A 17,309-nucleotide genomic window follows, 5' to 3' on the forward strand; every position below is an offset into this window, starting at 1 on the left:
TATTGCTATGGCCGTAAATTCTAAAATGGACCGGCTCATGTCATGATTCAAGATTCTTAGTTGCTGTGTCATTAACTAAAAATTCTGATTCATTGTATGAGCTGGTCCATGTATAAAATCCCCTACTATGGCTAGCAAGTATGTAGCAACTTGGGATTGAAAAGGTAATCACTTTGAAGTGTGGTCCTAAACATGAAATTCCAAGTGCATGCAAGCTCATGAACATAATCACTACCAGTAGTACTCTTTGTTGCCTTTCGTAGCAGGGTCCAAGGGAGGAATTTGTGGGAAATCAAATGTCTCTAGACTTTTTATTATGCGGCTAATTCTTAAGAAAGGGATTGGTCTTTTGCATATAACTAGTCAACGTCATATAACCAATTCAAGTTTGTAAGTTTGTGTTTGTTTAAGAGTATACAATTATTTGAAAGTAACATATGAGAGTTTAGGGTCCTCATAGCCTATTGCAGGCCGGTCCTGTATTCTATCTGACGGACAGTAATGACTTCAAGATTGGTCTGTAAGTCCTAATCCAGTTCAGAAATATGGGTCAGGCTAACCCAATTGTAAAAACCAAACCTTTGAGGTCTGACTTTTTCTTCCGTAGATAGATCAAACCTCAGGGGGTTCTTGTGCCACCAACATCGTTACTAAGATGGAGCTCTCAAGCAATGACGGAGCTAACATAGGGTTATTGGCTGTTAAATTGTCATATTCTTCATTCACTGAAAAATAGTTTGTGAGTAACATAACAAAGGTTGGAATAACCTCGCATGGATTTATTTGTTTGAAAAAGGCTAACCTTTACCTTTTCAGTCTATTCTGCAACCACATTTTTCTCTTTGGAAAAAAAGAATTCCTCAAACAGCTAGATAGCTAGGACGCCTCTACAAAGTGTAAAATTAAGAGAGCGGATATATACTTGGATCAATCATCTACGCGAACTTGTGATGCTTTGGTTTTTCCTTTTTCTTATAATAATTGGGCAAAATAAATACCTTAGTAGAAAAATGAGGTGGTTTTATTTTGTCCTTCTGATGCTTTGATAAAGTTCAAAGTTTCCCCAGGAGAGATTCCCAAAACCAACACAACAAGCAATCCCAAGAACAATGCATGCATTTTTAATGACAACCTCTTTAGCATAACACTCGCACATCAAAATTATAGGAACGAAGTAGACCCATCAACCCTCATCATTAATTCCCTAGATTAATTAACTTCGCCGTCATCTGTCCTCTGATTACTTAATTGCAATGCATACTACTATAAACTATAGATACGAACGATCAGCCTCTCGGTTGACAGTAGGTGCACACTTGTTTGGCATCTTAGGACTCATACTCTTGCTTGTTTGGCTCCTGCATTACCGTGGTGGCATCGACTATGATTCTGATAATTCAGATCGAGTTTTCAACGTAAGTGATCATTAACCATCACAATCCAGCCATTACTATTTGCTTGCTTAATATTGGCTCAAGTTAAAGTTAAAGTCATTTCCTTAATTTGGCAGGTTCATCCGTTTCTTATGTTCTTCGGGTTTATTTTTTTTGCTGGTGAAGGTACGTACATATTAGGGTACTAGGGTTTAATTTCTTATACATTATACGTGTACTTATGCTTAAGTACTAATATCTGAACGAAATATTATTGCATGTATTTGATACACCAGCGATGATGGCATACAAGACCGTAATGTCGCGACACAAGGTGCAGAAGTACGTTCACGCCCTCTTACATCTGGTAGCTCTAAGTTCCGGGATATTTGGGATATGCGCTACTTTTAGATACCATGACATGAGGGACATAGATCACATGTATTCACTGCATTCATGGATTGGCTTGACCACCTTTATCTTGTACGGTTTGCAGGTACGTACGTATAAGTAATAACGAAACCTTCACTAATTAGTTAATTAAAGTAAATATATTGTTCCTTAATTACTTAATTAAGCATGTATGCATGGTTTGATGTGGCATGCAGTGGCTGTTTGGAGCTGCTACGTTCTTGTTTTCAAGAGGTATGTCAGAGTCGTCGAGGCTCAGAATAGTTCCATGGCATATGAGTATGGGTAGGGCACTGCTGTACTTGTCGATCTGTGCTGCCCTAACTGGTCTGATGGAGAAATTCACATTCCTTAGAATTTCGAATGTGCTGGGTCGCAGGGAATCACACTTGATCAATTTCACTGGACTAGCAATCCTCCTGTTTGGCATCTTCGTCGATCTCTCTGTCGCTCTTGCCCGTTATGTGTGATATATAGTTTCTTAATTTAAGTCCAATCCTTTTTTTTTTCAGCTGGTTTATTCAGTTGAACACATTGGGTTGGTGTTATATATAATGTTAATTATTTCCTATGTATAATCCTTTTTTCTTTTGGTGTGATTAATTTGAGCGAATTTATGTATTCGAGGGTTCATGTGTAAGACCAATATATTCATTATGATATGAATTCAATTATTTTTCTATTAATGATCAGATAATGTGTTGATTCCTTAATCGGTATAAGTTTGTAAATTGTATCAGTCCCTAATATTTGGAATCTTTTCTAACACAATTTACTTATAGAATCACCTCCTAATAGTTCGCATCTTTAATGATGATGTGACATTATTTTATCGTACAAACATCATGATCAGAATTGTTCATTTTCTTAATCATATTCTAAAGATAATTTTTATAAAAGTTTATTCGACTTAGAGACTATATACTTAGAAAATGTATATGCTTGATTGGGGTGCTTTGTAAATGTGATTGACGACGAGTTAATTTAGCCGTACGTGACACACAGAAACAGAATGCAAAACAAACATATTCGAAGCTTTTGGCCTGGCCACCTAAAAAGATCAGCCGGCTAGACGGTTTTCCATATTCCAAATATTGCTTGGCGGCATCGATCCTTCCATATTCCAAACATTGTTTAGTTTGGGCAAATAAAACTCTAAATCTTTACATTGATTTCATCCAAACTTCCATGCTTTTCTCGTCGACACCGTTTCTCTTATGATTTAAATACAGTCCTAGTAAAGCTTGTAGCTCTTGAGAGGATTACACTCACACGTTACAACAATGGCAACCAAGAGTCGTAGCTACCAAATATCAGCAATCCCAGCTACAATATTTGGGCATTTGCTAGCTATAGCCATAACAATCCTGGTTCTTGTTTGGATCCTAAAGTTCCGCGGTGGCTTCGCTCTCGAAACCCTCATCAAAGAGAAAATTATAAATGTACGTTACGTAAATTTTTAAATCTTGCATACATATCATAAGTGAAGTTTATATGATCATATCCTTCATCTCATCATATTCTTCCTCTCATCTTTCACAGGTTCATACGTTTCTAATGGTGGTTGGGTTTATATTGATCGGTGGAGAAGGTAATCATATTGGAGCTCACTAGGTCAAAAAAATGTGTCTATAACCTTGCTAGAACAAATGTGCCCTCTTCACAGTTCATATTAGTTTAAAGTAGACTATCGTTTATATAAAAAAAACATTGCTAAATATCCCTAGAATATTAAGGACTGATCTGATGGGGTAGCAATTTATTGGTGCAGCAATCATGGCATACAAGACAGTCCAAGGGGAAAGGAACACGCAAAAAGGGGCGCACCTGATATTGCATCTTCTAGCTCTGGTGGCTATAATTTTTGGGTTTTACTGTGCCATCAAGTTTGATCACGAATCCGGAGTTCAACATTTTCTTACCTTACATTCCTGGCTCGGCATAATCACCATCTCGTTATTTGGTCTTCAGGTAATACTGACACCTTACGATACTTAAAATACGTCAACACCTTATGGCGTCATGTCACTTTTGCGGAGAAGCGCCTCTTATTAACTAAATGATCATACACTTATATTAATGCTTGTTTTCCAGTACTTGTTTGGCTTCGTGCTGTATGTGTTTCCGGGTGGCGACAAGTCGTCGAGGGGAAATTTTATGCCATGGCACACATTTTTCGGGATGGTGGTATTTCTGCTAGCAGTGTGCACGGCTGAGACAGGGTTGCTGGAGAGGTTCCTTTTCTTGGGCGTAATAAAAATGAATGAACAAGTACTGATAGTCAACTTCATTGGCCTTTTGCTCTTTCTCTTTGCAGCCACCGTCAGCCTCACCGCCCTCCTCCCTGGGCCTTACTAATTGATCATACCAATTATTCATCTTTACCTGAGTATTTTCTCTTGTCAATATGTTGTTTTGAGACGAATTAGTTTTGTTGTGTTTTTTTTTATACAACGTTATATTTACGCTAAGAAGTGGAAAATAACAATGAGTAGTAGTGTTAGGGCTCATTGGAAATGTTTTTAAAATAATTGAAAGCGCTTTCAGTTATTTTAAAAGTACTTCTAAATGAGCCCTTAAATATTAGTTCATTACCACATTCATAAAAATTTGTTGAGCCATATGGCTAGCCTATTTGTATACTTAAATTAATAAAGCAATGCACATTCAAGAAAGATTATTCTCATCTTACTTTACATCGTAAGTAGATCAGTACCGTTTTACTTTTAGCATAAGTTTCTCATTCTTTTCGACATGTGTATATGTTGTATTTTGCAAATCTACAATCACAAAGTAAGATGCTTTTAATTTAAGTGATTACCAATATTTGCTTTTATATTCGAGATCTGTGTTTGAATCTGCTTCCAATATAAAAGCAAAACCTGAAATCACTAAGTAATGATGGTGTTTTTGAACCCACAACATTATTAGTTTTAACAATGGTGGAAGTGGTGGCACCAATGCAGTTTTTCTTGGTGCAAGCGGAGTTTGCATACAGACTTTTTTTTCTCACCGTGTGATTTGATCAAGCGGCTGAAACTGAGTGATTTGGTGACCGGTTTTGATACAAAGTGGGAAGTTTTGTGTAAAAAAAATAGGCGGTTGTGATGCGAAATATGATGTTTTGTGTAAAAAAATAGCTGTGATTCAGGTGTTTTTGAATAAGACGGAGCAAATCTTTGCATTAGAAAATAAAGGCTTTGTACAATGCCTCACACTAGAAGATACGTCCTTGCATTGTTTATATAAGGTTGTGCACACATAGGTGCTATGTAATGTGCCACCGTTGAGCGCTCATGTGTGTGTGTATATATATATATATTGTCGTTACGGAGAAATTCTTATGTTCACCAGAGGACAGCCTCATTTGTACGGCCACACGTGGAATTTTGTAATGGACTACAATGCAGAAGGTGGTCTTGCTTAATTGTGTGTATGAGCATGCGAAAGACAATCTTCCTCCAGACGGACACAAGAATCTCTCGTTGCTATGGCAAAGAGGGAGGTAGAGGGAGGCCTTGTGCAGCGTTGCTATGCTCAACCACTGTTATCCAGGAGAATTTTTTTAGTGTGCGGGAAACACAGCCTGTACACTCCATGTCATAAACCAACTTGTAATATGACACTTGATGTACCAAACTGCGTTCCTAGCACACTGGAAAATCTCTCGAGGCAGAGCATATGCAGATGGAATGATGCCAGCACTAGCTATATAATCAATTGAAGAATAAGGTTCGAATTCCACAATGCGAGACAATCTTTCACTTTGATTAAAATAACAAGCAGAATCCAAAACTGAATAACACTAATCAATATACTTAACACAGTCAGCACCATTGTTAAAAAAGAATTAAATAAAAGAACAGAAACTAGACCCTTTGCTGCTTTGTTGCTTCCATTCTCTCCAACAAGCCAGCAATCTCAGCTTGCATTCTAGTTTTCATGTTGTAGTAATCGCAATGTGAACTTTCCAAAATTTTCAGCTCCTCCAGTTTCTTCCTTCGCTTTTCCTCCGTCTCTTTCAGACACAATTTGGAAAACTTTCCGGCGTACTCTTCCTCCAGCTTCTCTGTCTTTGTCCGTATCATCTGATGGTACCCTTCTGCCTCTCTCCGCGCTTCATCAGCCTTGCTCTGGAACATTCTAGCTTCCGCTTCCTTTATCCTCACTACGCTTTCCAAGCTCTCAAACCCGTCTATTTTTGGTAATGTTCCAAACTGGAACTCATCCTCATTGCTTATATGGGACGATTTGAGGGGGTTCTGACGGGTATCATTAGACAGCGAATCACATTGCATACTAGAACTAGTGTTGTAAACAGCATATTTAGGAGGTACAGAAACAGATTGTGAAAAAGGGGTCGAATCTTTTCTCAGGCAGGCTTGAGAAGCAGCCAACTCTTTTGTGGATATGGTAGAAGCAGGATATTCTGACACTCCATCTGTATCTATTTAAAAGGAAAAGCAAATCCAGATTTAGGCATGAACAGATACTGAATAACACATATATCTAAGTCGAGGAAGAAACATTTAGAATGAGTATATAAGCAAACAGTTCAACTCAAGCTGCATCGAGGAGATTCAAATCAAAAGTGAAACCAGAAGGAAAGAAGAAAATAGGCCAACACAACAAAAAAGTAAGCTGTAGAGATTAAAATGGTTTTTAACAGCCACAGGCATATGATCCTCATTGTAGCTATGCAGACAGCCAGTCACAAGCCTCAAGTAATCAACTCGGACAAGGCTCAAGTAATCAACTCAGAGTATTCTATTTGACATAGTTCATATTACGCTAGCCTCCAATACGTGCATAGAGTACCCAATCAAGTTCCTTGATTGGACTCGTACAATAGACCTTCAGTGATTGTTTTCTAATTTGATAAAGTAACATTATGCTACAGTAGTATACGGCGAGCTGAAGATTATATAGAATTATCATCTCTATGGTTTTATATTCAACATGTGAAGAAATAAAAGGTTGTGTGGTGTTTCTAATACAAAGATTGCTAGTTACGTTTTCTCCAAGACACTCTTTATCATCTACCTTAACATTTCACTTTGGTACATCAATACATTGCCCACATTAATGCCCAACATTTGTCCCATAAACAGTAGCTGACCAAATGGCAATTCGTCGAATTTTTGTTTACATCTATTTAGTATGCTTTTTGTCACAATAGTTATAAGTCATTCTTAACATGCAAGGAATAAGCCACACTTATGCATAAGCAGTTCATACTCCCCCACTGGACTAGCAGAAGACAAACAATTTGAAAGTAACAGAATCACATACAAGTTGAAATAGAAAACCGAAGAGGGTGACTTACAGTTAAAGAACTGAATAATGAAACTGCAGGCGTCTGAAGGAGACATCAATTGGCTTCCAAGCTTGGAGATGATCTCCTCAGCCTTAATATGCAGTTCCCGGCCTTTAAAATCGTCGCTTCTCCTAAAAATCTTCTTAACACAGTCAAGCTCCTTGATAAGGGTCTCTAGTCCCCAGTCTTTTGCACAGCACAGAAACACATCCTTGACAAAACCAAACATTTCCGAAGCATGGCCGCATCCAATGCAATGAAATTGCATCTCAGTTGTCCCAGAGGGACCTTTCAAGCTAGGACCTGGTTTAATGAGGTTCCTCTGAATACCACAAGCAGCGTGACACCAATGCGAACAAACATCACAGCCAACCCAACCACAAGTATTATTGGCACAGTCGAAATTCAAACACACAGGACACATGCAGGAACTACAAAACCCCTTATTTGCAGAGCAAATTTTGCAGTCACAATCATCAACAGGCAATAAGCTCTTGCAATTCACATTCTTACACCTCATAAACGAGAAAATCTCCACCAGCTCGGTTGCTGGAAGGCGGTTTTTCCCAGATACAAAGTTCCCGAGTCCCATTTTCACAGCAACCAACATCTCCAATTGATCCTTCTGACATTTAGAGAGATTCTCCTTTGTAAGATCAGACCTTCTCTGAAGCCGGTTTTGAAGGCTCACCAATTCTTCCTTCTTCTCCGGCGTGGATATCAGATTCTTCAAGTATTCCTTAGTTGATAAGAGCATTTCCTCACGAAGCTCTTGAACTGTCTGAGCCATGACAGTAACAGATTCCGAAACAACTTCGTGAAGAATTCTCTCCGGTCTAGAAAGTTTCCTGGCTCTCCCACCAACATCCATACTCTCCAATCCTCTCAAACTTTCAGAACCTCTCCCTCTAGAATCCCCAGAAAGGGTATCGATTGTCGGCTTAGCAGGCAATTCAGATGGAAAAAAGGAAAGGTTATCAGAGCTAGTTGTCCTATAAACACTGTTATTATTACAAGAATCCTTACGATTACTCTGCATCATTGACAAAATCCCGCCGCCGTGATTCGACAAACCAACTCCATCTCCAATCGGCTTAAACCTGCTATGAACAGACCCATTAGTCCCCTCCCCACAGTTATAAATTTGATCATCTTTCCCAACAGAATAATCGAAATCCGTCGAATTTCGGGTAAGCGAGCAACTGGGGTTGTGGGAAAATGGGTGGGAGTAAGAGTACGACAATGAAGCTGCTGTGAAATCATTGGAGCAGGTTGTCTGTGTGTTGTTAGCAGACGGCGCCAACGACTGTATGCTTCTACTCGGCCGCAGCATCGCCGGAGGATCGCCATTCTGCAAGGCGTTTGAGGCGGTGAGAGAGAGAGATACCTCCGGCAAGGCTAGAGAGAGATTCAAAGTCTCGAGCTTTGGCTTTTTGTCGTCCCTGCTTTCTCTCTCCGCCTCCTCCGCAAGCTCTCGCTTCGAGCAATTCAACCTGGTTTCGTTCAAATTAAGGAAATCTCTCTCTACCCATTTGTTAGAATTCTCCGAAACCATGGCTTCTTTACCTTTGAAACTCTCTTTCTCCAACGAAGTCAGCAAATTTGCGCCGGCGAACTCCTTCTCGAGAAAACCCAGTTTGGAATTGTCGCAGAGGTAGCTGAGAGTCAGCTCCTGGGAACTTAAATTTCCAGTCTTTGAGGGTTTTGATTGGAACCCATCAGAACCCATGTCTGATTCTCTGAGAAATCCGAACCCCTTTTCGGAGAATCCCATTTTCTCTTCTGGGTTGTGTTTATTTTGCTTGGAGATATGGCGAGTGACCTTGCTCTGAGACGCCTCGTCGGCGGCAAGATTCCCATTCGCTCGATCCATGTCACCAAATACGGCCTTATTCACAGAGAGAGGGAGAGAGAGAGAGGACTTACCAGGTAAGAGAGAGATATAGGGAGGAAAGAGTGTCTGTGAAGACGAGAGGAAGTGAAAGAGAAACAGAGAGGAAAAGGTCTACAGGGGCTGTTTGGAAATTAGTAAAGAATCTGAGGGTGTGTTTGTCAACTGATTCCTTCAGCCCACCATTACTGAAATCTCAGTATCTGTAAATCTGCAACGGGAGGAGCCCCAGCGGCTGGATTTTTCAAGCGTTTACACCAGAAAACGGCGATTCGTTTTTCTGGCTTTGATCTGAAATTACCGAACTGGCCATCTGAATTTGGTGGAATTACTCTATGCAATGCTTTGAGTCATCTTTTTCTTGGTAAAGACCTTGACTGGAGTCTAGGGGTGGTGCTGCTGGAAGGGGACGACTTTTTGTATTTATGGAGAAACATATGAATTAACATTTAATTAGAGCATAATTAAATCCTTAAAAAGGTGCTTAATTGCTTTCAATTATGAGTCAAGGTTTAGCTAGTATTTTCTAGTGTCGGATATTCAAACGGTACTCTATATGTTATAATATAAGTAGAGATAATTTATTTTTTAGTATTTTTATTCTTATATTATGACACATGGAGTACTCCTTGAATACTATACACTTTGAAAGTTTTATCCTTTCCTTCCTGGTAAAGGGTTACAAGTTCAAGAAATTTTCATGTGTACTTGAAACTCTTGTCACGTAAATGTTATAATGAATTAAGGACATTGTTAATAAATTTTACTTTTAAGATAGTATCACAGTTTAATAATATTTTTCTTCGTTTATAAAGTCATGGCTCTCGTAAACGATGAGTTATATACCCTCCATTATATAAATGTTGTTACAAAGTACACTGACAAGATCAACTTACCTCAATTGCCATTTTTCATCGAAGGGAAAGTGTGAAATAAGGAAAATGTCATGGACTTTCTGAAAATTAGGGGACATGAATAATGTAGCTTAATTGCTATCTGAATCCTGAGCTAAGATATTTTTGGTCAAATGAAATCAAGTTTAGCTGTCATGGTTGAGATTAATAGAAATTAGGTGCTTCATTGTGTGTTAATTAATCTCAACTCAGTTGGAGAGCCACATATTCTAGTCACTAATCAAGAATATGGCTTCCGTCAAATCGGAAAACAACTTTGCTAAAAAAGATTGCCAGAATTATTCTTTTGACTTGGAGATGGAATTATAAAATGTTTCACACAATCGCATGAAATTTTGTAAGCATATCCTGAAGGTAGTCAACAACATGATTTTGGTATATTGGTGAACTTCTCGAATTCAAAGAATATTAACCAAAGCACATAATCCATTTTTTTATATGAAGGAACAAAGTATTGTCCTTAAAGACTTCCATTTTATATGACCCTCGATTCTAAACTAAGTGACATACGTTGAAGTTTTCTGTTTAAAGTGTTATCTGAACTATCTATTAACAGAATCATCTTTGTGTATGAAAACCAATTAGCCTTTCATTTGGAGGTATATTTTTGGCACAGTTGCATCGCTTTTGTGGGCACTGAATATAGACACCTACATTTAACACCCGTGCATAAGAAATGGTGTATATTGTGATTTTTTTAATTTTTTTAGTAGCGTCAACACATGTTGGCAATAAAAAACAATATTGTTGTAATGAATGTGATATATTAATCGGGATCACTTTCGTAAATATCATATCGTCTTTAAAAAGAATAACCAATATACATACTAGTGTAAAAAAGGTCGTACCCAGTGCACAAGGCTCCCGCTTTACGCAGGGTCTGGGAGAGGTGAATGTCGGCTAACCTTACCCCCATTTATGGAGAGGTTGCTCCCAAGTCTCGAACCCGAGACCTACCGCTCATGGACGAATGCACTTGCCATCGCACCAAGTGCGACCTCTAGTATACATACTAGTGTATCGTAGTTTAATGCCAAAAATACGAGTTGAATTAGCAGAAACTTCACCGATAAAAAGTTTTCAATTTGTTTAGTAGCTACTAGCAAGCTGGCATGAGAAACCCAAACAGTCTAGTACTCTAGTGTCGAAGGAGTTAAGAATCTCTTCGGATCATTGTCCTGAGTCTAATGATCAAGAAATTTGGACCACTCAAATTAAATTTTGCGGTTGCCATTAACCAATTTCATTAGTCCACCTCACATAAAATAAGAGTCCGAATCCCTCTCTTTTAAACGGTCCGAATTTCTTGATCTTAAGCTCCGGACTGTGAGATCCGGATTGGATCCCAACTCGTGCAATCTAATACTGAAGTGCTCATTATCCATATATATATATATATATTTTTTTTTCAGGTTTAGAGTTATGAAAATGATGAAAAGTTTTAGTTTATTTGAATTGAATATGTGCAAGAAAAATTGACGTTTTGTTCATTTTAAACGTTGCTGTTTCTGCAGTTGCTGTTATGCAGTTGACAGTTTATTGCGGTCTACCAACAACATCATGTGCATGCCGTGTCCAAGAGGCAACAAAGTTAGACTAGGTCGATCCGTTGACGCAGTCGACCATTCTCCTCTTGCTAATCCAACATATATAATGGATTTGGTCATCTACTGTTCTTTTACCTTTTTTTTGTGTGTGGAAACACTGTTCTTTTACTTTTGACAGCAACATATACTGTTTTTGTAGGATTATATTCGAACCGTATTATTCACCAGACACATTGTTCAATGATAAATGATTAATCAGATGTTTTTTCTTATTTTTTGCATGAGTTTGTTGACGTAAGTTCCTAGGGAGAGGGTGGGAGGGATTCAAAAAATCAAGTGTGCGCTTTAACAATTACTTGATGATTACGATTGCCACGCAGAAAAGTGATTAATAAATATTAAGGACGGGCAAGACATGATTAATTAACTGTTAATTGTAGGACATGAATACATCACCTTAGTACTCATTCATTGTTCGCAAAGAGAGTCATGATATCTTAATTAATTAATTAATCATAAAGGCCATGGGAATCTTACAGCAAGTAGCGGTTTGGTTATTTTGGTAATTAGCGGTGTAAACTATGTAAAGTGGGTTGCTTTTAACCTAGACACGAAAACGACGTCGAACAGGTAAAACGCGTCCAGCAATCCCATTATCTCATGTCTAGCCATTAACTTTGAATGAAATGATTATAACTTTGTTTTTTTAAAGAAAATAAATATTAAACTTGAGGAGGAACTTGTAGCTTAAGTAGCTAACTATTTTTATCTTGACATGTATTCGAGGCATTGTTTCGTTTTTGCCATTCTTAATATCCTCTCTCTCTCTCTCTCTCTCTCTCTCTCTCTCTATGTATATATAATATTTAAACATTAATTCTCGTAATTAATTAACTACAGAATTTTCATATTTTGTCGCTCCAAAAATAACATAATTTTCCATGCTATTTTGAAATATGAGATATTCTAGATATTTTAACTGTTAACTTTTTATATAAAAATACAAAAACGAATGATCAAAATACATATAATATCTTATACACCGAATCACCCTAAATTTTTTTGAAAAGCAAATGTCCATATTGTGCAATCTGAAAGAAAGTAAATGGTTTGACCCTAAATAAAAGTGAGTGAAAGAGTACTGGAAGGAAGGATACGTTATATTGTTTGTTTGGCCAAGTTGCATGCATGAGGGAGGGAGGGAGGGAGTCAACACGGTATTGACGTGTGCGGCTGCGGCTTCCTAAACCCTTTCGTAGTCTGTTTTTATTTTGTCCAAAAACAAGAATCATTTGACATTAACATTCACTTCACACCTTATATCCAAAATTTAATATTGGATCAATCACTTAGTATTATGTTGTAGTGATATTTTTTTTATTTGTAAGTAAAAAATCTTATGTTCAATTTTCGTCAAAAATAAATTTGAACCCCCTTATTGATATCTCATTGTGAGATTTAGCTCACTCCTGAACCTTATAGTGCATGTAATATCATTTGTTAAAAAAAATGGAATATTGCAAAGATTGAACGTTGAAATTAAGATTAAAAAGCGTAGCTCTTGGGGTCATTTGAACCCGATGACCCCACCTTATCTCCACCATTGGGAACAATTCAACGAAAACTTAATTTCTTGTCAAATTATATTGAGCCTTGCATGAGACTTATAGCTCAAATTGTCAAGAGCATTTACCTATGCACCTGAGGGGTCATTGATCCCTCTTATAATAATTTAAGTGAACAAAAAGAAGAACAACATCCTTAATTATGAAGTTAAGAAACAAATACAGCCTTAAAACAATTTAGAAATATCTGCAGCCGTTATAAATGGCATATCTCACTGTACAAAGTTAATATTAACACTATTCGATCATGCTGCTTAATTAATAGGAAACATATCTAATTAAACAGAAGTAACAAAAATCTCAAAGCTTTAGAGAAAGATCGGGTGAAGACGAACTTGTACTATTTCTTGGTTCCATGCTTGTTCCTGTATTCATATTTGGATTTTGGGCTAATTGATGACCTCCAGCTCCCTCACCCACCTGTCGGAAACTCCCGGGCCAAAACATGCCCACATCATCCTCGTCCATAAACATCGGCACTCCAAAATAGCCCTGACGAAACCTTGCTACGCCTCTTGTGTCGGGGACAAGGAACCTCTGATGATCTGATGTTATCATAGTGTTTTGGTGCACTGCAGAATGAGCTTGGATACCAAGAGACCGGAACGCTGAAGGCGCAGAACGATGTAAGGGGAGAGATGCCAAGCTAGTATACCTATCGGGAAACATTCCCATACGCATAGCACGCTTGGCCATTGTCCTCTCCCTCTTATGAGCATTCTGATGGCCACCGAGTGCCTGTGAGCTATAGAACTTACGCTTACAGTAGTTGCATGAGAATACCCTTGGGATTGTTCCTTCTGAAGTAGGGGGTGCAGCTGCTTCACTGCTAGTCTCCCCCGTGCCCTTCAATTCAGTGTCGCCTGAGCTAAACTGGAGTGTCAAGTGAAGGGAAACAGGCCGGGGATCTTGTTGTTGATGCTTCTGATTTGTGAGGCACGAAGAAGTGGTTGTGCTGTCCTTAGAGGGGTCAGGAGATTCTTCTTGCAGAGGTATGCTCGAATAAGTTACTTGGCTCGTGACTTCTGAATCATTTTCAAATTCCAAGTTCAAGTTTTGTGTTAACATGTTTCGGCAGGACAATGAAGTCAAGGACTTCGTTTCTTCTATATGAGCGTAATCACACGAAGAGTTCAATAAACTTTCTTAGAGTGTCGTTGTTAGCTTGCCCTTCACCTGCAATCATGAATGCCAAAATGAGTCATCTTCCATGACAAGGTGGGATTCTTTCTTCTCCTCCATTTCATAGCAACAGAATTTGAAAAGGAGGATCAATGATGGTGGAAATTGAGTACTCGAGCAGGATGCATGTCAAAACACAAAAGAAAACATTTCATGTCATCTAATAAAGACCAATTAATCGATCATCAACTTAATTATCACAGTCTTGATAACATTTTAACATACAAAACACATTCCATGCGATCTGCAACTAGGAAATTAGATAGTTGAACAATTTCGCATAAAAAATATGATCGACAATGTTCCATTGGCATACTACATAACCGAAACTCATAAAACGATTTTATCCAACACAGTACACAACTTCCTAGTTCCTATAGAATATGGGGTTTTGCAAGCTCTGAACGTATGAACATTCTCTAAAAGTAATATATTATGACTTGGAAGCTGATACGTGGTTTTGGAAACTGAACGGAGCTTGGAAGGCATTGGGATTCAAACGCACAAGGTGTCCAAGAACATATTGTGCTCTGGGGTGCCTTTGTGTCTCTTTGGTCAAAAGAGGATATCCGTCCTCTACAAGGCGGGGGAATCATCAGTTATCTCTAAGTACTCCGAAGCTATAGTGAGGAATCAGTAAACCAACGGCTATTAGTTATCTCTAAGTGGCATTTAAATGGAAAGACGAAACAACCATCCACCAAGTATTGAAGACGAGAGGTTACAGTAATTGGAGAACATGATGAAATCCTAAACCTCCAGGAGCATCACTAAGAACGGAAGACGAAAGTCAACAAATTAGGAAATCGATATGCTCATATATACTTCAACAAGTTACCTTAAAACACTAAGCATGAACAAACTAACAACGCAATCGCTGTTGTTCCGTGTGATTATAAGAGATAATCACATCATTGGAGTATAACATGCGTGGACATACATTACAAATTTTAAGGTAGTTTTCGCATACCAGTACTCTTAAAACTGCAGAATACCAAGTGCAATTTAACATCAAAAGCCCCGATCGGGGAGAAATCCATACTTTATATGTTGTCAATAATACATAATTCATCAACATGACAATACCAGTTAGCGTATTTGAATTTTGTTATCATACTGGAGCTTGCTTTTCACCTTTCACCTTTCACTTTTGGTAATCTACCACAACCGGTTAAGTTTCCTGTAATAATATATGCATCCAAACCAAAAGGTCCAACTTCAGAAAAAAACATAATCCTTTCTTTGTTTTGGGGAAGAAAGAAAAGCCACCAGGAAAATCACACTACAAAGAAAACCAGAAAGCATGGACTGGATGGATACATACAAAAAAATATATGAGAAGCACAAAATCAACCAGAACTCACCAGGTATGTACAATTGAATACCAACGTGAAATTGGAGACGTGGGGTTAGGCCGGTGTGCTTCCCCTTACACCAAGTTCGAATCGCGCTCGTAGATCAGACTAGTTTAAAATCTTGTGAAGAACAATACCAACAAAACTAGAAATTTAGAAAAGATAGCACGTAGTATGTTGAATTGCAGTGATTAAACAGTCGAAAACCAATAAAAAGAAATCGGATTAAATTATGAGCAGCAAGCAACCTAGGACTACAGTGACAGCATTCAAAAGCACACAAAAGCTGCTATCAAAATCAAATCTAGAGAGAGAGAGAGAGAGTTGAAACCTGTATAGTATTGAAGGTGCAGGCAGGCAGGCTAGCTATCAGCTATGGATTAGGGACATGGGTGCTGCCTGTGCGTTCAAGTCACTTGGGAAAGTGCAAGCAAAGTACCACCAACACCACCACAAAGAAATGACTAAAAACTGGCATCTGGGTTTTTTTATTGTGTATATTTTGACTTTTACCAGAAAAGTAGTGGGCAAAAGAAATTAAAGGAGAAATAAATGAGGATAAGATGAGGGAAGGAAGAGAAAGACAGATGCAAAGAAAAGTTGTACTGTTAAGGAAAAGAAGGAGTGCCGGATCTTTTTCGAAGATTTCAGGAATTCGTGATTTGTGTCTATTTATCGTATATCATATGATTATAAATTATTTTAAATTTAAAAATAAACCTAAACAATACTAGGCAAAACAAATTGTACAGTGCACGATTAACGAATTTTTAAAATCATCACCAACTGTGGTTACTGTTGGGAAAAGAAGGGCTGTGGTTACTGTTGTAGGAGAGAGAGAGAGAGAGAGAGATGGGGACGATGATGGTGTCAAGTCAGACAATTTAGTGTGTGATAATTCAGATAATATATTATTAATCACTCTCATTTTTGTTGAATTTTGAGATGCTCTTCCTTAACCAATGAGATGAGATGAGAGAGAAAGACAGAGAGGAGGGAGAGAGAGAGAGAAGCAAACAAAGAGACAGAGAGAGCAAAGGGGTACTTCAAGTATAAAAGATACTCGCAAAGACCAGTGTCTCTTTGCTCTTTCTTTTCTTTCACTTTTAAATCAAGGAAAATACTAAGGAGGTAAGATTTTCTATAAACTTATTATTCGATGCTTCATGTTTTTGCACAATTTTTCTATTAATGTTATAAAATTTTAGGTAAAAAATATAAAATGACGAAAAATTCATAAAGAATTTCTCTTTAAAAAAGTCTTCTTAACATTTCTTTTCAAACAAAGAAGGCACATGGTTATAAGTTCATATCATAGGCCCATACATGGATATTTCTTATTTTTATCCCATTTGCATCTTATTTTATTTAATTTTTTATTTATCATTTTATAAATACATGTGCTTACCTTAAATGTGGGTCCACAAATTTCTTGCAAGATCTCATCTTGATTTGTGAAATGACCGAACTAGATCGCAAAAATGATAAAAAAAAAAAGGCGATGTCTTTCTTGTAATTCGATAACGACATTCCCCTTGTCAAGGGATAGATTTTTCAGTTTAATCGAAATACAGAGTGATATATCACGTATCATTATATAAATAATAAGATACGCGTGTTAAAAGATTAATAATTTAAAAAATAAAATTTATCATCATTTATATAAAAACACATGATGTATCACTTATGTTCTA

At 37.7% G+C, this 17,309-nt stretch overlaps 4 protein-coding genes across 8 annotated transcripts; 2 read left to right on the forward strand and 2 right to left on the reverse strand.

Annotated features, from left to right (window-relative positions):
* The first annotated feature begins 1,017 nt into the window (after positions 1-1,017).
* LOC103451516 (probable transmembrane ascorbate ferrireductase 3) lies at positions 1,018-2,470 on the forward strand. Its single transcript, XM_008390922.4, has 4 exons — positions 1,018-1,415; positions 1,511-1,559; positions 1,670-1,869; positions 1,982-2,470. The coding sequence occupies exons 1-4, from the start codon at positions 1,254-1,256 to the stop codon at positions 2,252-2,254; spliced, it is 684 nt and encodes a 227-aa protein (XP_008389144.2). The 5' UTR covers positions 1,018-1,253; the 3' UTR covers positions 2,255-2,470.
* Positions 2,471-2,938: 468 nt separating this feature from the next.
* On the forward strand, positions 2,939-4,431 carry LOC114820670 (probable ascorbate-specific transmembrane electron transporter 2). Its single transcript, XM_029091816.2, has 4 exons — positions 2,939-3,226; positions 3,327-3,375; positions 3,556-3,755; positions 3,879-4,431. Exons 1-4 carry the CDS (start codon positions 3,068-3,070, stop codon positions 4,140-4,142), a joined length of 672 nt encoding a protein of 223 aa, XP_028947649.1. The 5' UTR covers positions 2,939-3,067; the 3' UTR covers positions 4,143-4,431.
* A 1,100-nt stretch (positions 4,432-5,531) lies between these two features.
* On the reverse strand, positions 5,532-9,426 carry LOC103451517 (protein OBERON 3). The gene is made up of 2 exons (XM_008390923.4): positions 7,111-9,426; positions 5,532-6,231 (listed from the first exon to the last, which is right to left on the reverse strand). The coding sequence occupies exons 1-2, from the start codon at positions 8,972-8,974 to the stop codon at positions 5,654-5,656; spliced, it is 2,442 nt and encodes an 813-aa protein (XP_008389145.1). The 5' UTR covers positions 8,975-9,426; the 3' UTR covers positions 5,532-5,653.
* Positions 9,427-13,190: 3,764 nt separating this feature from the next.
* LOC103414207 (zinc finger protein 4-like) lies at positions 13,191-16,541 on the reverse strand. 5 transcript variants are annotated; one of them, XM_008352610.4, is made up of 4 exons: positions 15,947-16,541; positions 15,625-15,735; positions 15,347-15,440; positions 13,191-14,254 (listed from the first exon to the last, which is right to left on the reverse strand). In XM_008352610.4, exon 4 carries the CDS (start codon positions 14,144-14,146, stop codon positions 13,379-13,381), a length of 768 nt encoding a protein of 255 aa, XP_008350832.2. In that variant the 5' UTR covers positions 14,147-14,254; positions 15,347-15,440; positions 15,625-15,735; positions 15,947-16,541; the 3' UTR covers positions 13,191-13,378.
* Between the last annotated feature and the right edge of the window lie 768 nt (positions 16,542-17,309).

Source organism: Malus domestica, chromosome 13 (genome assembly GCF_042453785.1).
Source record: "Malus domestica chromosome 13, GDT2T_hap1".
Taxonomy (NCBI): Eukaryota; Viridiplantae; Streptophyta; class Magnoliopsida; order Rosales; family Rosaceae; genus Malus; species Malus domestica.